The 22,834-nt window shown below is 30.0% G+C and overlaps 3 protein-coding genes across 5 annotated transcripts; all 3 read left to right on the top strand.

Moving 5' to 3' along the window:
- The first annotated feature begins 90 nt into the window (after positions 1–90).
- LOC126664842 (pentatricopeptide repeat-containing protein At1g43980, mitochondrial) lies at positions 91–2,346 on the top strand. Its single transcript, XM_050357420.2, has one exon. The coding sequence runs from the start codon at positions 251–253 to the stop codon at positions 2,144–2,146; it is 1,896 nt and encodes a 631-aa protein (XP_050213377.1). The 5' UTR covers positions 91–250; the 3' UTR covers positions 2,147–2,346.
- Positions 2,347–3,709: 1,363 nt separating this feature from the next.
- On the top strand, positions 3,710–11,261 carry LOC126668676 (2-oxoisovalerate dehydrogenase subunit alpha 1, mitochondrial-like). Its single transcript, XM_050361863.1, has 9 exons — positions 3,710–4,031; positions 9,026–9,163; positions 9,254–9,436; positions 9,513–9,670; positions 9,798–9,897; positions 9,985–10,096; positions 10,418–10,557; positions 10,665–10,850; positions 10,941–11,261. The coding sequence occupies exons 1-9, from the start codon at positions 3,792–3,794 to the stop codon at positions 11,106–11,108; spliced, it is 1,425 nt and encodes a 474-aa protein (XP_050217820.1). The 5' UTR covers positions 3,710–3,791; the 3' UTR covers positions 11,109–11,261.
- A 7,043-nt stretch (positions 11,262–18,304) lies between these two features.
- Positions 18,305–22,318, top strand: LOC126664642 (ACT domain-containing protein ACR3). 3 transcript variants are annotated; one of them, XM_056104376.1, is made up of 9 exons: positions 18,305–18,485; positions 18,739–18,765; positions 19,859–19,952; positions 20,044–20,089; positions 20,356–20,470; positions 20,559–20,626; positions 20,704–21,318; positions 21,575–21,679; positions 21,834–22,318. In XM_056104376.1, exons 3-9 carry the CDS (start codon positions 19,882–19,884, stop codon positions 22,152–22,154), a joined length of 1,341 nt encoding a protein of 446 aa, XP_055960351.1. In that variant the 5' UTR covers positions 18,305–18,485; positions 18,739–18,765; positions 19,859–19,881; the 3' UTR covers positions 22,155–22,318. The 3 variants fall into 3 exon arrangements, with proteins under 3 accessions (XP_055960351.1, XP_050213099.1, XP_050213098.1); XM_050357142.2 differs by lacking the exon at positions 18,739–18,765; XM_050357141.2 differs by lacking the exons at positions 18,305–18,485; positions 18,739–18,765 and adding an exon at positions 18,809–19,374.
- The last annotated feature ends 516 nt before the right edge of the window (positions 22,319–22,834 follow it).

The raw sequence follows: 22,834 nt of genomic DNA, 5'->3' as shown, positions 1-22,834 counted from the left end.
TAATTATATATTATGTCACAAAGAAAGCAAGTTTAGTATGTGATAACGTAGTAGTAACACGTCATAGGGGCGGACGGAGCTCGGTTCCAGTTGGTGGTTTATTAGTATAGTATTTTTTTGGTACAAACGAAGTTTAATTATATTAATTGAACTCGAAGAAGCTTATAACGCACAGTTCATTTGATGTCCCAATTCATATTACTCTACGTCTTGCTTGTACCATTTTTCCATTTCTCAAACGCTTTTTTGCATGTACCATTTACTGAAGCAAACTGATAGAGTATCCTATTGTTCTCGAATCATAGACCATTGTTTATCACTAAAGTCGGTAACTTTAGCTAAAACTGTCCATGCCCAGTTGATAAAAGTTGGATTGAATAGTCATACTTTTCTGGGTAATCGTTATCTTGACCTGTACTCCAAGCTTTTTGACTCTGTTGATAATGTCTTGAAAGTGTTTGATGATATATCTTGTAAAAATACTATATCTTGGAACATTTGCTTGAAGGGTATGATAAATATTGGCCGGTTGGAGAGTGCACGGTTGCTGTTTGATGAAATGCCTGAGAGAGATGTGGTTAGTTGGAATTCCATGATTTCTGGGTTTGCTTCACTTGGCTACGTAAATTCTGCATTGGGAACTTTTGGGAAGATGCAAAATATGGGGGTTAGACCAAGTGAGTTTACTTACTCAATTATGGTGTCTTTAGTGTCTGATGCTCTTCTTGGTAAGGAACTTCATGCTAGCATGATTCGGAGTGGACTGAGCATGTTGAATGTTGTGCTTGGAAATTCATTAATTGACATGTATGGGAGGCTTGGCCATATTGATTATGCTTTTGGAGTGTTTTTGACAATGGTAGAGGTGGATGTTATTACATGGAATTCATTGATTACAGGGTGTTGTAAATCAGGATATGGAGACTTAGCATTAAGTCAATTTTGTTTAATGAGGTCCTTGGGTTTTTCATCTGATGAGTTTACATGTTCCGCGGTAATCACTTCGTGCTGTAATTTGCGAAATTTGGACAAGGGTAAGCAGATTTTTGCTTTCTGTCTCAAGGTGGGATTTCTTTGTAATACCATTGTATCAAGTGCTGCTATTGACCTGTTTTCCAAATGCAACAGATTGGAGGATTCAGTGCAGCTTTTTGAGGAACTAGATCAAAGGGACTCCGCACTTTGCAATTCTATGATATCAAGTTATGTTGGGCATGGTTTTGAGGAGAAGGCTCTCCAAATTTTTGTGGATTCCTTGAGGGCGGATATCAGGCCTACCGAGTTCACAATCAGCAGTGTTTTAAGCTCGATCTCCAGTTTTCCAGCAGATCAAGGTACGCAGATCCATTCCTTGGCGGTCAAATTGGGTTTGGAGTCGGATGCTATTGTTGCTAGCTCACTTGTAGAGATGTATGCTAAATTTGGATTGATTGATTACGCAATTGATATCTTTAAGAACATGATGATAAGAGATTTGATATCGTGGAATACAATGATAATGGGTTTGACTCATAATGGCAGAGTACCCGAGGCCCTCGGAACTTTTAATGAATTACTAAGTACTGGCCCACCACCAGATCGAATGACAGTAGCGGGAATCTTATTAGCTTGCAGCTATGGGGGTTTTCTTGATGAGGGAGTGAGTATATTTTCGTTGATGCACGAGAGCCATGGAATTACTCCTGGCAATGAGCATTACTCTTGCATTGTGGACTTATTGTGTCAAACTGGTAGGGTTGATGATGCGATGAGTATAGTAGAAGCAATGCCTTATGAACCCGATTCGTTGATTTGGAGATTGATACTCAACGCTTGTGCAATTCATGGAGACCTGAGACTGATGGAGATAGTAGCGGAGAGGTTACTGGAGGTGGAACCACTATTATCTCTTCCTTATCTGGTACTGGCTCGAATATACGAGAAGAGGGGTCAATGGGAAGCCATGGTTCGAGTTAAACGAATCATGGAAATGAAAAAGGTGAAGACGGTTATTGGATGCAGTTGGATTGGATTGAAAAACAATGTATATGTATTCAGTGCAGATCAATTGCAGCATCATGGAGGCAAAAACATATATTCCTTGTTAAGATTGATCGACTGGGAGGTAGAAAATGAAGGTTACTTTTGTCTGCTGAAGACCAAATGATTTTGCAGAACATATAAAAATATTGCAGCAGAAAACATAACATCAGATTTGTCTGATAAGTTAATAACTCATTTTGCTGAATATACTGCAAAGTGGCAGTCACAATCAATATGTTTATGCATTTACTAATTTAGGATATTCATGAATCAAAACCTAAATGAGAATTTCCGTGGAGGATAATACTTGTGGTTCACCATCAATTGGAATTTGATGCGGTAGCTATCCTTCAATAAATAAGATTTTAGGCAAATCTTAAATGGGAATTTTATTTTTAAACTAAACTTTGTAAGCGGTCATTTCGGAAATTGAGGGTGTAAGTGACCAGAATATTAAAGTTTAAAGGACATAAATATGTATTTGCATCTTGAAATACAAAATTAATTAATTAATAGTATTTGTAAGAATTTAAAAGACTAAAATTTATATATCATAATTTAACTTTCTTCTTTTCATACGCGGTATCTAAATTTAAGCTGGTAATAAAAAAAAAAAAAAAAATTATACCATCGTTATCTATACTTTTGTAAATCTACTATTTTATAGTATTTGAATTTTTATTTTTTCAAATTAATATCTTAATTTTTTTTAAATGTATATCAAATAAATACTTCTATCTATTTTTCGATCATTGTAATATTAACAACGCCAAAATACATTTTGACATTATCGTTAAGAGTTTGTCATTTTGGTTCCAAATGGACATAGGCAAGCATATTAGTCGCATATACTGCCTTTTTTTTATTAGTATGGCAGAAAAATTAAGCAAATGTGGGATTTATTTAATTTTTAAATACGTTGATTTTCAGAAAACGGCTAAAAATAATTGTTTGATATATTTTTAAAAAATTAAAACACAAATTTCAAAAAATATAAATTTCAAACACTAAAAATATTTACGCCTTTCTCAACAATAAATTAATTATGCTATGTAGGTATTTATATAATTTTCACATTAACTCATTTAACAGAAATGTAGATTTATTAACAAAAGAAACTTCAATACTATATTTAGAATATAGTTGAGTTACTAAAGTTTACTACTACATATATTTCAGTTACAAATCAAAATTTAAATATTGCATTAAAAGAAAAAAACAATTAATGAGTATCAGCAGAGGAACGTTAAAGTTAATGACATTTCTAATTTAAAATTGTCTCAAAAAAGAAATTTAAACAATCTATATAAATATGTTCATTTAATACCTCTAGCAGAGATAAAATCATGTAATTGTAAACATTATATTTTATTCAAATTATTAAAGAATACGATATATTATAATTTAGTTTAAATTTAATTTATAAATTAATATTGATTAATTTTATTTTTTAATAACTATTCTTTTATTTCGGTTAAACAAAAACTATATTTATGAAAATTATAATTAAAAATAATTTAAAAAATAATTTTATTGATTTAATTTTATATCAAATAAAGTATTAATAAGATGAACAAAAAACTATAATTGAAAACCCTCTAGGTATGGATGAGAACAAATTGATGTGTCACATCCAACAAAGCCAATGCATGCATATTTATCACTATCATTCATCCCCATCCTATTATGTTAGTAGTTCACACTTCTCTTCTTTTAATTAATTCTTCTGCTCCATATTTTTAATTTCCTGACAAATTGAAAAAACCAGAATGACAATTAGGTTAGCAAAATCAAGAGCTGCTACATATTATTTGAAGAAAAATATGAATTTGATGGCGATTCTCAATCAAACTACTCCTGCTTCGTCATCATCCGCTGTCAGCAACAGTACTTACGCAACCATTACTGCACCTCTAAAATTTGCTGATATCTCGCAGAGATTCAAGTCTACCAAATCTGCCGGGCAGCTTGATTATTTGTACTCTAGCGACGACGACAATAACAATCAGGTGCGTTACAAATACATACTATTCAATTTTCCATTATTGCTCTTCACTTCTGCTTCTTTTTTCTATCCCGATCGGAACCACCGGCCAATATTTTACCGGCGGTGTAACTGTATATGAAATAAACCGGGAGTATTATTAGTTCAGGGTTTTGATCCCGTTTACGTGTCTTTTTAAGGACCTTATGCCTATTTCTAGCAACTTAAAAGAATAAAAGATTCTTAAAACCTGAATATATTAGATATGCCAACAATACATAGGTAAAAGGTCTAGTAATTTTTATTTTTTTTTACTTCAGATTTGTTTAATTTATAGTGGAATAAATGTTAGTTTTAGACTCTAATTTTACTTATATTATCTGAACAAATGTAATGTAATCTATGTAGATGTATTTTCTATTAGAATGGGAAACTTGAGACACCAATATTGAACTAGAATGTATATTTATCACTAGACCATAGAGTGCAGGATTAATCAATATAAGATAAAAAAAATTAAAATATATGTCAAATTAAACAATTTAAAACATTGAGTTAAAAATTTAAACAATTAATTAAATTGAGTTAAAAAATTAATAACATTAGTGAAAATTATTATTAATTTTAAAATCAGGAAAAAATTATGAAATAGAAGGTTCTCACATTTGTAAAAAGATGGAAAAAATGAATTTTTATAAATCATTAAGCTTTATAGTAAGTTATTTTTTGAATGCATAAATTTACATGAAGTAAATCTTTAGATTTTTTTAAAAAAAGTTGAAGTACTAGTTTCATATATCAAACTTAAATCTTGTTATAGAAACAACAAAAAGTGGCAGAGCCTTTGTTTTGTTTTGTTTTTTTTTCTATTATTTTTTCTGAGGAAAATTTTATTTTATTTTTGGACATTCTCATCTTTTATATATTATTAATTAAGAGGTGACATTAATCTTCATCAGATGTTCGGCTAGTATGGGATTTCAGTCCTTATCTTTACAGGTTCTCGAATTATTGCTTTACCGTGAAGAAGAAAAGATAGATTTGAACTCTTACTTCGGTAGTGAGCAAAAACCGAATCAAACCAAAAATTTAATAAAATTGAACCGAAAATTATTATTTGATTTGTTATTCGGTGAAAATAGTTTGGTCCGATTTCTATTTAGATAAATTTTAACGGTTCGGTTCGGACATTTTTAAAACCGAGAAAATTGAAAAACCGATTACACCAAACTAAAACATAAAAAATTATATATTTTTTTAAATAATATAAATATATGTATTTTTATACTTTTTGTTTTATGTCTTAATTATTTTAGTTATATAAGCTAATAAATATAAATTTGTTAGACACTAATTATTTAATTTTTGAATTAATTTTTATATAAAAAAATGGTTTTGTTCAATACGTACCAAGCAAAATTTTTTGATTCACTATTTTGTACTCCAAACTAAATTTCGGTTCGGTTTATAAATTTTCCAAACCTCAATTGGTTATTCGGTTTATTATCGAACCGAACTGACCGATACTCACACTATGTTCGGGGGGGGGGGGGGGGGTGGTATTACTAATATTTCAGCCCCTTTTATCCCATCAAAGTTCGGACCAACTCCAAATTTGATGTGTCATTTTAAGAGTAGTCCTTTATGATTATTAAAAATATTTAAAAAATGAAGTGAATCAAAAAATTCAAAATAAATATTTAAAGAATGATTAACAGAATATTAATTAATTTTAAAAATGCTCAATGAGTTTTATAAGGGTAATACTTTGAGTTGATAAGAAAATAAAGATAAGATCAATTTAAAGGAAATGGATACAAATAAGGTTATTTCACTAAAAAAGGATTGATTTTGATAGTTCCATATGGGGAGGAAGATAATTTGCATGTCATTTGTCATTTTTAAGAAGTGATTTTCCCTCTCAAAAAAGAAGAAGTGATTTTCTTCCATTCAGTTATATTCGTGAAAGAGATTTTCTTTATTGGAAGCATGTCATGTGAAATTGACACGTGTAGAACAAATTTCTATTTCTTTTTTTTATCAACCTATATTATTTCCATTTCTTAGAGAAATTAATTGCCTTTCAAATTGAATATTTCTTATTTTCAGTTGTTAAAAAAAACATGTTACTTTGTTTTTGTTATAACTGTTTAAATTCAAATTAGTAAATGGAATTAAAATTTCATTTTATAAGAATTAGAGGCAAAATTCAAATAATTTGATTCTAAATCAATGTAAAGGGACTATTAAAATAGTTCCCAATACAAAAATATACCATATATTAGTGGGAAAGTAAGATGGTACTTAATTTGTATAAGTATATTCAGTCCATCACGTCATAAGTAACCAATTACACGTCATTAAAATAATGGTACTATTATAATATGCTATTCAAAAGTGTAAATAAGTAATAAACAAAACTATAACAGCGCCATTATTTTAATGACATGTCATAATATGATAGGCTAATTCACGGATGACGTGATAGACTAAGTCTACCTAAAAATCTCGTTAAGCAAGATAAACATGCCAATGTAAACATTGGAAAATGATTAGCATGGGAGATAATTTTACTGTCCTTACGTAGAAAGAATTAGCCAATCATCTAACTTTAACAATTAAAATATACTTTTTTTTAAATTAAAGAAGAGAAAGTGCTTAAGCGAAAAACTAAATTCACATCCTAATAATTTACTGCTCGGTGTTTATATAATTTTAATTATAATTATAGATATTAAATATAGTTTTTTCTAAAGATAGAATGTACCAATTGGACTCATTGGTGTCCAAAATGATGTCACGTAGACATGTCTATGGGTCTGTATATCTGCCCATTTCTCTCAGCCCACATATTTTGGGACGGACTTGGATGATTATTTTTTGAGGAAATTACAGCATTTACCAAAAAAAAAATGAAAATAATTACAAAAATATATGTTGACTTTTTTCATTTACAAAAATATTAATAATATTTACAAAAGTACAAAAAAATAAAAAATAATATCAAACATACGGTGTATACTGTGGGTATAATGTTAGTATACTAATAAACTAACATTATATCAACATTGTACCAAAATTATACCAACATTATACATACTGAGATTTTATTAATATTAAATAAAAATTTACCAAAATTACATCAAATCGTATACTGAAAATTAAATTAATAATATATCAAAATTATACCATCAGTATACCAAGAGTATACAAATTTTCTAGTTCATTACCAATTATAGTGAAAAATACACATAAAAAAAAATACATGTTATCAACTAGAAAATATATATAAAAATTTATAATCAATATACCAAAAATATACTGAAATTATACCAATAATAAACCAAATATTATTTTTAAATTATCTGATTTATAGTTTTAATATTCCAAAATTATACCATAATTATACCGACATTATACAAATCGTACTTTTGTAATTAATTTTCATTTTTTTGATACTTTTGTAATTAATTTTAAATCAGTCGTATTTTTGTAAATAAAAAAAGTTTACAGGTACTTTTGTAAATATTTTTAAAATTTTAGGTATTTTTGTCATCGTCCCTTATTTTTTGTCTCAAATTGGTTCGAGTCCGAGCAAAAAAATCTGCTATTTTTTACTTTATAGATAGTTTTGGACTTCTATTTTGGTTTAATAACTCAAAACCTCCTTACCTTTAACTCATTTTGTAATTATACCTTGATATAATTTTTTTTCAATTTTATTTTAATTTAAGTTTTTATATTTCAATTGTACCCTAAAACATTAAATTGACCTCTTTTCACTTAAAAAAATTTAAAATAATCTTTCATTTTTTATATTATTAATAATATTAGAGTTTAATTGAAATATAGGCTAAAAATGAAGAATTATTTTAAACTTTTTTCTAAGTGAAAAGAGTTCAATTTAATATTTTATGATACAACTGAAACACAAAAAGGCAAATTAGGATAAAATTGAAAAATTCCTATGTCAGGATATAATTGCAAAATAGGTTAAAGGTGGGAATTTTTTTAGTGATTAAGCCTTTATTTTATAAATTCTTCACATAAATAAACTTGCATAAATATAGTGTACAGGTCAGAATTGGATAATGAATATAAAATTCAAACTGGATATTGAGCTTACATAAAAAAACTTAATAAGCCCGGCCCGAAAATAAATCTAATGTTACGAAATGGCTTTTTCTATTTTATTAAAAGATATAAATTATTAAGAAAAACATTGAAATACATCGTAAATCAATATATAAAATATAAAAATGCTATTAAATCAAATAATTGATCTATTAAAAGAAACGAATTAACAACGAAAATTCAAAGATGAAATGAAAAAATTGAAGATGAAAATTTACAAAAATTTAAAAATAATTATTTTTAACAATAACAATAAATAGGATAAGTGCGAGTGGTGAAAATTCATCAATATTATTTGCACTTTTAAGATTTTTATTTTAGCTTGTTCCGCTAATATATTTTAACAATGAAATTAGAATCTTGACTCATTGGAAATTTACATTTAACATTTGAACAAGTAAAAAATCTTTTAACCTTTTACAAAAAAAAAAAACAAGTAAAAAATCTTGATTTAGCTAAGAATTAATACAACAAGCCTGAATTCAGAATATACAATTGCAAGACCACGATCATGTCCAGCTAGAAACCTGAGTCATCCCCTTCCCGCCCTAAAAACCTCTAACTGTAGCTTTTAAATTTGTGTTTAGAGAGAGAAAACAATAATACAAGGAATTTTGTATTTGTCAACAAATTTTTTAGCAGTTAATTTTTTTTGCTGCTAAAAAATATTTTGCAGCATTAATTTTGAAAGTTGCTGCCATTAGTTAAATTATAGCAGTATTTTACAGAAAATTTTATTACCAATTATTTAAGTCAACGTTTTATTAGCAGCAATATGACATAATATTTTTTTTTTGTTGCTAAATGTTTGCTGCTAATTATAGTATTTCTTGTTATTAGAAAACCGCAACAATTTTCTCCTAATATGATATGTTGAGGTGTCAGGTGTTGGATTTTCCTGGAGGAAAGGTGACATTTATTTCTGAAATGAAATTCATTTCCGGATCGGATGAGAAGCGAGTTCCATGTTATCGAATTCTTGATGACACCGGAGCCCTGATAGACAACCCTGATTTTGATCAGGTACCCCTCTCCATCTCTATGACAAACTATGCAATATTGTAATTTTAATTAAAAAAGACTAATTGCAAAAGAATTTTATAAATTTATCAGGTTAGCGAGGAAGTGGCAGTAAAAATGTACAGAGAAATGGCGACCCTTCAAATAATGGATACAATATTCTATGAAGCACAAAGACAAGGCAGAATTTCCTTTTACCTTACATCCAACGGCGAAGAAGCTATTAACATAGCATCAGCAGCCGCACTTTCTCCACATGACGTTGTCTTGCCTCAGGTACCCTATTTTCATTTATTTGTCATCATCATATAAGTTATAAGTTGTTAATTGATCACTTCGATTAATGTCCCAGTATCGAGAACCTGGAGTGCTATTGTGGCGTGGATTCACTCTTCAAGAATTCGCAAACCAGTGCTTCGGAAACAAGGATGATTATGGAAGAGGCAGGCAGATGCCCATTCATTACGGCTCTAACAAGCACAATTACTTCACTATTTCCTCGCCCATAGCGTACTATTTTTAACTTTTACGTTACGGGTTCAGTCTGAGACTAAACTGTCTTGATCAACTACTATTGTTTCATGTTACCAAGACTCTGATAATTTTCTTGTATTCTGTTTCTGCTTGTCGTGATCAGTACTCAACTTCCTCAAGCAGTAGGTGTTGCTTATTCTCTTAAAATGGATAAAAAAGATGCCTGTGTAGTTACTTATATTGGCGATGGTGGTACCAGTGAGGTGCGTAATCCTCTCTTTTGTAGGTCGTACTGCTTCAGCTTTCTTTTACTTTGGAATTAATTTCTGAACGCCCTAGGAACGTTTCAGGGAGATTTTCATGCTGCTCTCAACTTTGCAGCAGTCACAGAATCACCGGTCATTTTTATCTGTCGAAACAATGGCTGGGCCATTAGCACCCACATATCGGAGCAATTTCGAAGTACTAATTCCAACTTTGTCGATCTTTTCATTCTCTGAATTGGATCATAAGCTTACGAATCTATTTTAACCTTGATTTTATTATTGCCTATGTTGCACGGAATTAAAAATGTTGAAGTCAGAAATGCTGAAATGCAAAAACAGCAAAACAATATTTTTTATGAAAATGGATTATAAGTATAAAATTTGGGAGTTTCAGAGGAGTTTCTAATAAGTGAAAATGAATGTCAATACATAAGACTTGATATGTTTCCGTGCAGCATTAATTACTGATATGTGTGAGAAAAGTCTATGCTGGCTTATAGGATGTATGGTTTTGTAGGTGATGGCATTGTTGTTAAGGGTAGAGCTTACGGCATTCAAAGTATCCGGGTAGATGGAAATGACGCCCTCGCCGTTTATACAACAATTCAAGCAGCTCGTAAGATTGCTGTAACTGAACAAAGACCTGTCTTAATTGAGGTATTCGAAGTGTCCTATACTTTCTTGTCAATGTCTATAATTTCCTCGGTTCGGTTTTTCCATTTTCATTTCTGTGCTACATATGCCATAAACTTTGCAACTTTCAGGCCCTTACATATAGAGTTGGACACCATTCCACATCTGATGATTCCACCAAGTATCGACCAACAGATGAGATCGAATTTTGGAAAATGGAAAGAAGCCCTGTAAATAGATTTCGGAATTGGGTCGAAAGAAATGGGTGGTGGAGCGACAAACAAGAATCTGAATTCAGAAATAGTATCAGGAAGCAGGTGAAAGAAACTTATCAGAATTTATAGTTCCACATGCATGTTTTACTCACTATGATTAGAACTTTGAATCAAATAAAGTTATTCTTGCAGCTATTGCAAGCGATTCAGGTGGCCGAGAAGACAGAGAAACCTCCACTTGGCGACATGTTTGCCGATGTTTATGATATTCCGTCGTCGAATCTTCGACAGCAAGAGAAAGAGCTAAGAGAAACTATCAATAGGCATCCACGAGACTATCCATCTGATGTTCCTTTGTAAAATAAATTAGCCATATAATACTCAAGAAGGTATACATGCATAGTAAGTGAATAGCTGTAATCCAATTATTAAACATGATCAGTTAAAAGAAAAGAATGCATATCAATGAACTATAAGAACTGTAATATAAATAAGATCTTCATTTTCACTAAATATTTTTTAAATTTTCTTGTATTATGCCATATTTGAGCACTATCTAATATCTATGGCAAACTTGGGATTCAATGTTTAGGAATTAGGTTACAAGCCTACTTTCAAATCAAACAACCCTCAATGCTCTTATAAAAGTTCTCTAATCTAGTGGTACAGTAAACTCGGTACATAAAACATGCATATTTATTCTCGCTCCTGATTTTACTCTTAATGATGTTTAATTTTTGCCAGATTTTAAGTACAATCTGCTATGAGAGATTGGTTCAAACCAGTCCTCCCAACGAAACATTTTTCTCTAAATGTTGCCTCATACACGACCTAAAGACTAATGTCATTTTGTCTCAGGGTCAACAGATTGCTGGACTCTACAAACGAGATTTCAGTAGTTTATTTCTTTAAAAATTTCCACATAATAGTGATTATGTTTCTCAGTTCAATCTGAATGAAAAGAACATCAATGAGCCACTTTTTTGTTATTTTGTGAATGTTGTACATCATATAATTAATTGTTCTACTTAGCATGCTAGACTAGGTCATGCTAGCACGTCTACTATGATTCATATGCATTCATCCCATTCTTCTTCTTGTGAAATATGTCCAACAAGCTAAACAACACAAATTATCATTTCGTGTTTCTGAAATTAAAATTTCCAGATCCTTTAATCTACTACACATAGACATGTGGGGTCCATACAAAATACCATCTAATCAAGCTTCACATTACTTTCTTACTATATTATTAGCTCAGAAAGTACTTAACATTGATAATCTTCTTAAAAATTCACTCAATATAATACTCAAGTAGAAACTGATAATGGTCTTAAGTTTCTAAACCAAACGGTTTCAACATTTTTAGAAGGAAATGGTATTATTCATCAACACACCTGCTCTTACACACCACAACAAATGGTGTTGTTGAGAGAAAGTAGGCTTGAAGTTTCCAGAGCCTAAGATTTCAAGCTCACCTTCCTAAACAATTTTGGAGAGAATGTCTTCTGTATCTAATCAATATAATGCCAATAGATGGCATAATGCAAACCAAAATTCACAATTGAAGTCAGTTGCGCCTTCTTTGTGACTAATATGATACCACAATCAATACTATATGTTGCATTAGAGGCCAGTATCCAGAACCGGACTGAACCGACCAGTTCAATCGGTTGGACTACGATTCAAAAATCAGTCTGATTTGATTCTTTTAGAAAAATAAGAAATTTAGTTTAATTAATTTAAATATGAATATTATAAATGGTTAAACCATAAAAACCTGTCCATTTTCATCTCTTTTCTTTTTATATAATAAAATTCTATATATAAGAAGTAATTGTATTTTTTTTAACTGTTTTTCTTTTAATATATAATTTAGGGAGGGGGAGCACTAGTGGGAGGAATCGAACCCACGACCTACCAGTTTGCTGCTTAGCGCTTATACCATTTGTTATATATATGATTTTTTGAGTAGATATTTTACACACTATAAGATTATAAATATATTTGGTTTTATTTAAACGATTTCAATTGGTTTTTAAATCGGTTGAACTTTAAAGGGAAAATTCCACCCTGCATTTTTTTTTCCTTTAATTTTTTGCAACAATATGTTTATGTAAAAGTACTCTGTTTTAGTTTCTTTTTTAAAAATACCTCATTTCCCAATAAGCTACCAACAATCTACCAAAAACCTACTAAAAAGCTTATTTTTGTAAAACAGAAATATAAACATTTAGCTAAAAATAAGTATTTTTATATAAAAAAAAAAACCCAACTTTTAATTGGAGATTATACCGGATAGACGACCTGTTAGATTTTCAAAACGCAGAATAGGGCCATACAAAGAGATAAACAACATTAAAGTTGGACTATGCAACAGTTACTCCACGAGGTAAGTGTTTGAATAATTGTGAAGGGGATCATTAGGGTATTGAAGCATCCATCTCTATAGCCATTTAAAGTGACCGCTTACTTTTCCTTAACACCACAAGTTCTATAAGATGGCAAAGTTTATTTATTTATCAACATTTTTAGACTGTTCATTAAATATTTAATAATTTTAAAATTTTACTATACATCAATCATTTTTTTTAATATATATTAAATATATCTACAATTGAGGTTGTTTATATGTCGTGTAGGATATATAATCTCTCCATATCAGCTTTAAATGTGTTGTAGGTATATTTAGTAAATTTGAAAAAAGAAATATGACAAAATCAAAAACATTATGATAAATATGACAAATCTGGTCAAATAGTGGATGGATCTATACATTATTTTACCTTATGAGATTGACCGCTAATGCCAGTGAGGCCTAACCCAAATGGTTAAGGCGCTCCAGTGCATTTTTGAGATCGCGGTTTCGAGTCTCAGTAGGGCCAGTGTTTAAGGCCGAATTAGAAATGGAAGTTTACCTACTAACCACTAACTACTAACGTAATTAGATTCTACCACAGTCAAAAAAAAAAAAAAAGAGCTAATAAGATGGGGTTCTTACAAACAGATAACATTGAATTGAACACGATTATCTCACTGTTGCTATATGATGCTAGATATTGTTCATTATTGCTTCTATTTTTTTTCAAAAAAATCCACACAGGCCATTATGATTATGTTTATGTGTATTTGCAATTCGTATAATCATGCGGCAAGAGGGATAAGAGTGCCAAATCCTCCAACTTCATTGGACTGGCCAACCATTGTTTGTTTTGTCCAGTGATCATAGAAGGGTGAGACTTCATTCGCTGTAAAATCATTCAAAACATCAAATAGAATAGATAATTTATATTCAAAAGGTTCATATAGTTTAATTTATAATTTATCGAAGTCGGTTGGAAAAAACTATTTAATTTAGAGAAAATGAATTTATATATCTACAATTATAACTAAGCTGATATAAATATATCTAAAAAATAATTTCATAATTTTAATCATATTTTATAAGTCGCCACAATTATATTTAAGCAGAAAATAAAAAAAATAGACTATGAATAATAAAAATAAGATATAATTAAGCGTTTTAAGTTATTTTTATGATAAATTAATTGATATCTGAAAAACTTTGCATAATAATAAAATATTTTAATGTTACATTTAAAACAAAAAACTCTTCTTCCCAGAAAATTTAAAACCCAATAATAATTTTTTATTTAATATAAATAAATATTATTATGTTATAAATATAAATTTTTTTTGTTACAATTATAACATTGAGCACTATTTAGAATATATGTAAAAATATGAAGTATTGAAAAGAAGTCAATTTGATGCTTGATGGTACAATTGAAACTAAAAAGTGTGAATTTTGATGTTTGATGCTGCAATTGAAAACGAAAGGTGTGTATTTGGGTGAAATCGGCGATTTTAAAAACGTCATGCTGCAAACGAAAATGAGTTAAAAGGTGGAGGTTTTTTCATATCATTAGCCTTACATTTATATAATAATTGATCAATTAATTAGCTTATGATTAATTAATTTTTACTGTGAAAAAAGAATCAATTAATTTTTTAAGTGAGGTCGCATGTTCTAACCGTATTCATATATGCAGCCATTTAAAATTTAGGGTCAGAGATTTGTCTTTCGCAAGAGACCTATCCGACTCGGGTGGTGATTAGTCAGAATATTGAAGATTTAGTTCGAACCCGTCCAGGACACCTCACAGTCATAAAAAAAAAATACAAAACTAATTAAAAAATGGAATAAATATATAACACAAAAACATCTGAAAGAGAATGATGAAGTAGATTGATATAAACTGTGAAGAAAAGGATGGGTATAAAATTATAGAAATGGAAGCTGACGGGAAAGCATGAAGTAGTTGCGAAGGGTCCATAAAAAAAAAACTAGTGATGGTCGACTGAGATCCACCCATAACATTAAATATACAGCAGAATCTCTTCCAATTTGTAGCTCTTTGGCATCCACTTTGCATATTGCATCTTCTCCAATTCCCCACTTGTCACTAATATTTTATCTTCTTTTTCGTTGTTTAATCTCTTCCAACAAAGTTGTTTAATACAAACATATAATGTCATGTCTTATTCATTTCCTTTTATATTTGTTCAAAATTAATTATTCCTTTTGGATTGCAAGTTTTTTAAATTTTAAACTTGGAAATTAATTACTTTTTAAAAAATAATCATTAATTGGATTGGATACGTTTATTAAATTTATAAAAATGATTATTAAGATAATAAAATATTATAATATCTGTAAGAATAATGAATTTAGACATTTGCATCCAAGAAGAGAGATTTTAAATGAAAAATTATGGAGAATGGTGGATTTTTAAGTCTTATAACGTTATAAACTTTTTCATCTTATCAATAATTAATAATTAAATTTATTTAGATTCTTTAAATTATATTGATCTAAAATGTTTCGATTCAAACGTATATCAATGGCCTAACCTCCTCTTTAGTAGGATTATGCATTTGGTTTTGCTGTCCGGTGGGAAAGTGCAAATGTCCAAACCGTTCGGTTAGTTTAATATGTACTTAAAAACTTCACTAAATTTCGAGATAAAATTCTGTTTGGTTCCATTTTATTTTTGGTTTAACCGAAATAAAAAAATAATTGTCATTTTTTAGAATTTAAAAAATTAAAATTAAAATTAAATAAAAAGGTTAATAATATTAAATTCAAAAATAAAATCAAAATCAAATTGTAAAATGTAATGCATTTTAACATTTAAATTTTATAAGATATTTTTATGGTGTATTTTTGTGGGATTTTAGTGTAAGTACGCCAATATTTGGTGTATTTATGGTATATTTTTTCTCAAAAAATCATAAAACAATTCGTCGTGCACAAAATCAATAACATCAAAACAAATTGGAATATAAGATAGTATTTTTTTCTTTTAATGATAAATTAATAATATAAACAATATAATAATTAAGCATATCAGCATGAGACCTAAAATAATATGTATACAAAATATCTAAACAATCACAAAAAATGAGGTAGTAAAAGAAGGAGGCTCGTAATAAGACCGCCAGAAAAAAGACGATGATGATAAAAAAAAAATTGAACACAGCCCACCAGAAGAAAAACGACGACGACAAATTTTATTTTCATTTTTTGATGCAATTGATGTCCGTTTTTTGTGCTTTTAGACGCCATGGATTAAAAATGGAGATTTGAGAGGAAGAGAGAAATAAAAAAAAGATTTGAGAGGAATGAGAGGCGGTGAATGTATTTGTGTGGATAAAACCTTAATTGAAGAAAATATTATTTCTGAAATTACTTTTCAAAATGAGTTAACAAGTGTAATTAGCAAAATATGGGACAAAATTTTGTAATTACTTTTCAAAAGTAAGATAGTTTTGAAATAATCCCTACAACAAAATAAAATAAAACATTAAATTAAAAATGTTTTTATTTTAAAGAATAAATAGCATTACTCTTAAAAACTTACATACGGGTCCTAATTCAAATGAAATTATTGATTCTTTTATACATTTTGGTGCATTGATTCACTTATCTAAAATGATAAATCACCTTACCCTAAACAAATATTCGATTGAGATTATGTTATTTGATAAATCTTGTCTCATTTCTCTCAGGTAATATTTCATATTCCAATAACAATCCGTACTTACCATTTTTATGCAAAAAGCTTCAGTGCAAATTAAAGAATAGCCTCAATAAAAAAAAAAGAGAATAATTCAACGGCCATTATTTAGCCACGTTATATGAAAATGGGGATGGGTAATCTAGTAATTTAAAAGATCATGTAGGGGCATTTGGTCATTCCGGTACACACTTGTACCTTGTTGCAATCTCCCTAGCAACACGAGACGGACAAGTGGAAACAGCGCATATAGGCAGACTTTCACTCGCGCAATGAGAAAATGTTTCTCACTCTCTTTATATTTATGCTGTTCTATAGTGCAAGCACGAGGGCGTTGCTCAACTTCTTCTGTAGATTTACTGTTTTATATTCATCGGACATTTTCTTATTTATAATTATTTACAGCACTAATCTATTAAATTAATAATATTCATAATGACTAAATTTAAATTTGATATAGTGTGATTATATTTTAAAATTTATAATATTCTTCTTATTAATATGAAAAGTCTATAATTTTTTGTGAGACTTGTTGATGTTTAAGTTTTGTATATTTATAAAATTATACTCCATCACTTTAAATAAAAATTTATCATTTTTATGGTTAATATAAAAAATATAGATATTTTATAGTTTAGGGGCCTTATTGATCCATTAAAAAATCAATTTAATTCATTTAATTGAAATTTTAAATTTTCTATGCGTAAAAAATTAAGATGAAACTTTGTGTTAATGGCTTTATTAGTTCTAACCGAAGCTTACATGCCAATTCATCATAAATACTCATATATAATTTGAATTTTAAATTTACTACTATGATTAAAATTAAATTAATATTTTATAAAATTATGAAATAACTTTTATTTTCTCTTATCTAATATTTTATATTTAATTTTTAATATTTTAGATGTAAGTTTTAATATTTTTTTAACTTGAACTTCTTTCCTCTATCCTTTTTATTATAATATTTGAATATAATTTATTAAATAAATAATTATTAAAGTCAATGAAATGTATCCAAATGGCTAGACTTTTCAAGTACACTTTTGAAATTTTAGTTTCGAGTTTTAGCGTAACCGGTTTAGGCTTTGGTTTGATATAACACATCTCTTACGCTAATAACAAACCTACTTACTATCTTAGGACAATATATTATTAAAGGGAGTTTTAAAATAATAATATAAAACAAAATAAAAATATTTAAATTTGTATGTAAATTAAATAGAATAAAATGTTTTAAATGGGAGCAAACTGCAAAGTAATAGCAATGCCGCCTCCAAGAGGTCTGAATTGCACGTGTAGGAAAGTGAAGATAACGCGATTAATTGAGAGTGAAAATAAGAGGGAGATACTTTTGTTCTTACAACAAATGGTGAGATGAGAGTGTTTAGTCGCCGCGTCATTTGTTAATAAAATAATCCAAATTTTGTCAAAGGCCACAACACAACACAAGTAGCCAACTTCATCCCTCCTCACTCCTCAGTAGAGCAAAACAGAGCATGTTGATTTATATTTTCACAAACATAAACAAAATTATGCTTTTCTCTGTTTTTTTCATTCAAAATTTTCTAATTTCTTATATTGTTTTGGGTTCTTAATTATGATTATCGACTCTTATTCCTCGCTGCAATTTTGGAGCTAATTCTCTCAACAAAAGGTGACTCCAAATTTCCTTCTCCCTTTTCTTGCTCTGTTTCTTCAATTTCTTGAAAGAATTCCATGGTTTTCTTACTATTTTTTAGATTTTTAACTGTTCTGGATTCAAAGATTTCCATGCCGCTCTTTTAAATTACTATATATACATAGCTTGAATCTGGTTGTATTACTCATTCTTGTTTTTTTTTTATTCAAAAGCTATCATTTCTTGAATTTGTATTGTTAACAGCTTAAATTTACATGAAAATTGGCAGGTTTTCTTCAAGAACCTGCTTGTCTTGGTAAGCTAAAATTTTGTCCAAACAGTTTAACATATCATAATCATGTTTTTCTTTTTGGTTTGCTTATAGAATAAGTCCAAACTGAACATTTTTTGTGGTTAATTTAGTGTGGTCAAGAATTTAAAACAAAGTTTTGTTGGGTTATAAAGGGACTGTAGGGATATTTAATTAGTTGGTATAATAATGAAAGTGATGGGTGAAGTAAAGCTCAGAATCTTTTTTTCTTCTTTATATTTTGAATTTTGATGTCCACCTCAGAAAATGATTCTAGCTGGGTCTTCTCTAATCTTATAAATTGCCACTTGCCATGTCAAATTGCCGAGTGCCAACAAAACTTTGTGTTTGTATCTAACCTACCCTAATTAACCCTTTCTTTATCTCGTTTTGGACCAGTATTGTTGCGGTCCACTTCATTTATAGGAGTTCTAGTCAGATTTTTAGTTCCGATCAGTAAACCAGTAATCAAAATAACTTATAATTTAAAATGTAATCAAATTCGAGCCAACTCACAAACTATTCAAAATTGTTCTGATATCTATTTGATATTAACCGACTCGAGTTCGAACTACTCGAATCAAATTGACTAGCTCACGAGCCAAATCGAGTTTGGTTAGTCTTTTATGTACTGTTTATGTTATACATATTTATAACCGAGTTGAGTCGAGTCAAGCCGAGTCGAATCCAATTTACAATTATTTTATAGAATTCGAGTTTAAATTTTTAAAAATAAAACTGTATGTCTTTTGTTTGATGTAATATTGTTGCCATGACATGAACGTCACTCAGTTGCGTTCTTCTAATTAATTAGAGATTTTGTCTCTTCATTGTATGTATTTTTGTTTTTTTGTGCTAAATTAAAAGATTTTATGATTGAAGTGTGGTCCATCAAAAGTTGAACAGATTACAACTCACATATTTAGTTCCTTCTGGGACAGTCCCAGCAATCTGAAAGAAGACAGCATATCAAAGGGCTTTTAATTACTGCAACAACTCAATAGTTCGATACATATAGCTGCACTGCATATAAGTTCTATACACTTTCTACGTATATAAACTTTGCTGAACGTTAATCATGGCTAGAATCATGATACAGAACACTACTGATTAGCAACTTCAATGGCTAGAGTTTGTTGGCCGTACTTTGATCCCGAGTATGAGAATCTGAGCACTAGAATCAATCCTCCAAGGTAATTTACAGTATGATTTGCATAAACTGAGTGATCCAATGTTTTGTTTGGTTCTTTAAGATGCTTAATTACTTCTCCTTTTTGATTGCAGAGTATCAGTTGATAATACTAGCTGCACTGTCTCAACTCTAATAAAGGTAGCATTAGTCATTATACAATGCTTCCTATACTTTTCTCATCAGCTGTGATCTATGTTGAACCGAAACTTCTCAACTTTTATATTCCGGTGTTTTGTCTCAGTTTCTGGAACCATTTCCGGAAACGCTTTTCAAATTCTAAAACTCTATATTTGTTACCTATTCTTGTAAAAAATATCGTTTTCCGTTTTTGGTCTAGGCTTTTTCCATCTGAATGTTTCGTCTCAGCTATGAACTAATGAAATTGTGGAATGTAATATCTACAGGTTGATAGTATGAACAAACCAGGAATTCTGCTGGAAGTGGTGCAAATTCTGACTGATCTTGACCTCATCATCACCAAAGCTTACATCTCCTCAGATGGAGGATGGTTCATGGACAGTACGTCTCTTCTTTTTTTGTTCTCAGATTCCTTCTTCATTGATCTCTTTCTAAACTAGATTTTTCTTTTTACTTTTGGTTATAACAGTATTTCATGTCACTGACCAACAAGGCAAGAAAATTACTGACAGTAAAACCATTGACTACATTGAGAAGGTAATTGCTTATTGCTCTTCCTCTAATCTGCTTAAATGCAAAGCTTTATGCAAAATATTAAGGTTTTCTTAAAATAGGCTCTAGGACCAAAAGAGTACAACAAAGCTGAATTGAAGACTTGGCCCGGAAAACGAGTCGGAGTTCACTCTGTTGGTGATTACACAGCCATTGAACTCATCGGAAGTGACCGTCCGGGTCTTTTATCGGAGATCACTGCTGTCCTTGCCAACCTTCACTTCAATGTGGCTGCTGCAGAAGTTTGGACGCATAATCGGAGAATAGCATGTGTTGTTTATGTCAATGATGACATAACTTGCCGCCCTGTGGAGGATCCCACCAGATTGTCTGTTATGGAGGAGCAGCTGAAGAACATCTTACGCGGCTGCGAGGATGATGAGAAAGCTGCTCGTACCAGTTTCTCCATGGGATTCACCCACATTGACCGCAGGCTCCATCAAATGTTTTTTGCAGATAGAGATTATGAAGGTGGGCCAGGAGGTGTGTCCAACGAAGTTGATTCCTTCAATCCGAAGATAACAGTTGAGCGTTGCGGTGAGAAAGGGTACTCGGTAGTTAGTGTTCAATGCAAAGATCGAGCGAAACTGCTATTCGACATTGTCTGCACTCTCACAGACATGCAATATGTTGTGTTTCATGCCACAATTTCATCTGATGGCCCCAATGCATCTCAGGTATATATAATTAAATCTATAAAATTAGGTTATAAAAATACAGTTTCATCATTTCGAAATCATTTTCGGAAACAAAAACGAAACACCGAAACATACAACTCCACAAATCACATGATTTGTAAATTTCTGTGTGTTTGACTCGTGTTATATTTGATTCCAATATTGAATTTCAAGAAAATATGCTTCACTTTTTAGTTAAATATTTCAAGAACTGTGTTGATCGGACATACACTTGAATGCTTCTACCATATTTTAGGAGTACTACATCCGTCACATGGATGGTTGCACACTTGATACTGAAGGCGAAAAGGAACGAGTTATCAAATGTCTAGAAGCTGCAATCAAAAGAAGAATATGTGAGGTGAGTGAACTAATTTTTTGTACTCCAAATTAATTCATATCTCAAACACTGCATTATATTTATATTTAAAGCAATAATAGTTTCGGTTCAAATTCGATACTCGATAACATAGTAGAAGAGTGTAGCATAAATGTAATAACTTTTGTTGCTTCAGGGTCTGAGCTTAGAACTGTGCGCGAAGGATAGAGTAGGATTGCTGTCGGAAGTAACGAGAGTCCTGAGAGAGAACGGATTATCGGTATCACGAGCGGGCGTGACGACAGTCGGAGAGCAAGCAATGAATGTTTTCTATGTGAGAGATGCTTCAGGAAACCCTGTGGATATGAAAACTATTGAAGCTCTTCGTAAAGAAATCGGACACACAATGCTGCTTAATGTCAAGAAAACTCCTGCTAGACCAACTCAGCCTGAAGCCAAAGGATGGGCTAAAACCAGCTTCTTCTTTGGTAACTTATTTGAAAGGTTCAAGGCTTGACAAAAACTTGTCCGTATGAAATTGTATAATAACAGAAACTTTATGAACTGTATAGACAATAAAATTATGGGCAAAATGGCTTGTCAATGTATTATACTTTTGTGTAATTTAAAGCATATGAAAATGCTTTCATGTTAATGAAGTTTCGGCTTATTAAGAGTTGACCGGATTGTCCGATGATCACCCATTGCGGCTTCAGTAATTGTTTCGGTTGATTGGCTAGCTGAGATTGCTCTAGGAGCTTAGATACCTTAACCGAGGGATCTGATTAACATTTTCAATTTATGAGAATTTGTGGAATTTTCTAACCTCCCTATAATGTTACACGCTATGTAGATGCACGTGTGTTGCATGGGTAAAATTTAATTATTTTTTTATTTTTTTATTTAAGATTAATATTTAAATTAAATTTATAAATTTAGTGTAATTAGATTTATATATTTTGTCAAATTTTTAATTTAAATTAAATTAAATTTAACTTTGAAATATAAATTATCTTTTTATAACTTTTTAATATAATATAGTTAAATCTAAGTGATTAATTCTTTTTAAAATATATATTTAATTACTTATAAATATTATTTATATGCAACTCTTCAAATTTTAGAGTCATACATTTTTAAAATTATATTAATTAAAATTTAATCAACTAAATTTAGAATTAATTTTTTTTCAAACGT

This window comes from Mercurialis annua, linkage group LG1-X (assembly GCF_937616625.2).
Source record: "Mercurialis annua linkage group LG1-X, ddMerAnnu1.2, whole genome shotgun sequence".
In the NCBI taxonomy this organism is placed as follows: domain Eukaryota; kingdom Viridiplantae; phylum Streptophyta; class Magnoliopsida; order Malpighiales; family Euphorbiaceae; genus Mercurialis; species Mercurialis annua.
This window is presented reverse-complemented; position numbering and strand designations above follow the sequence as displayed.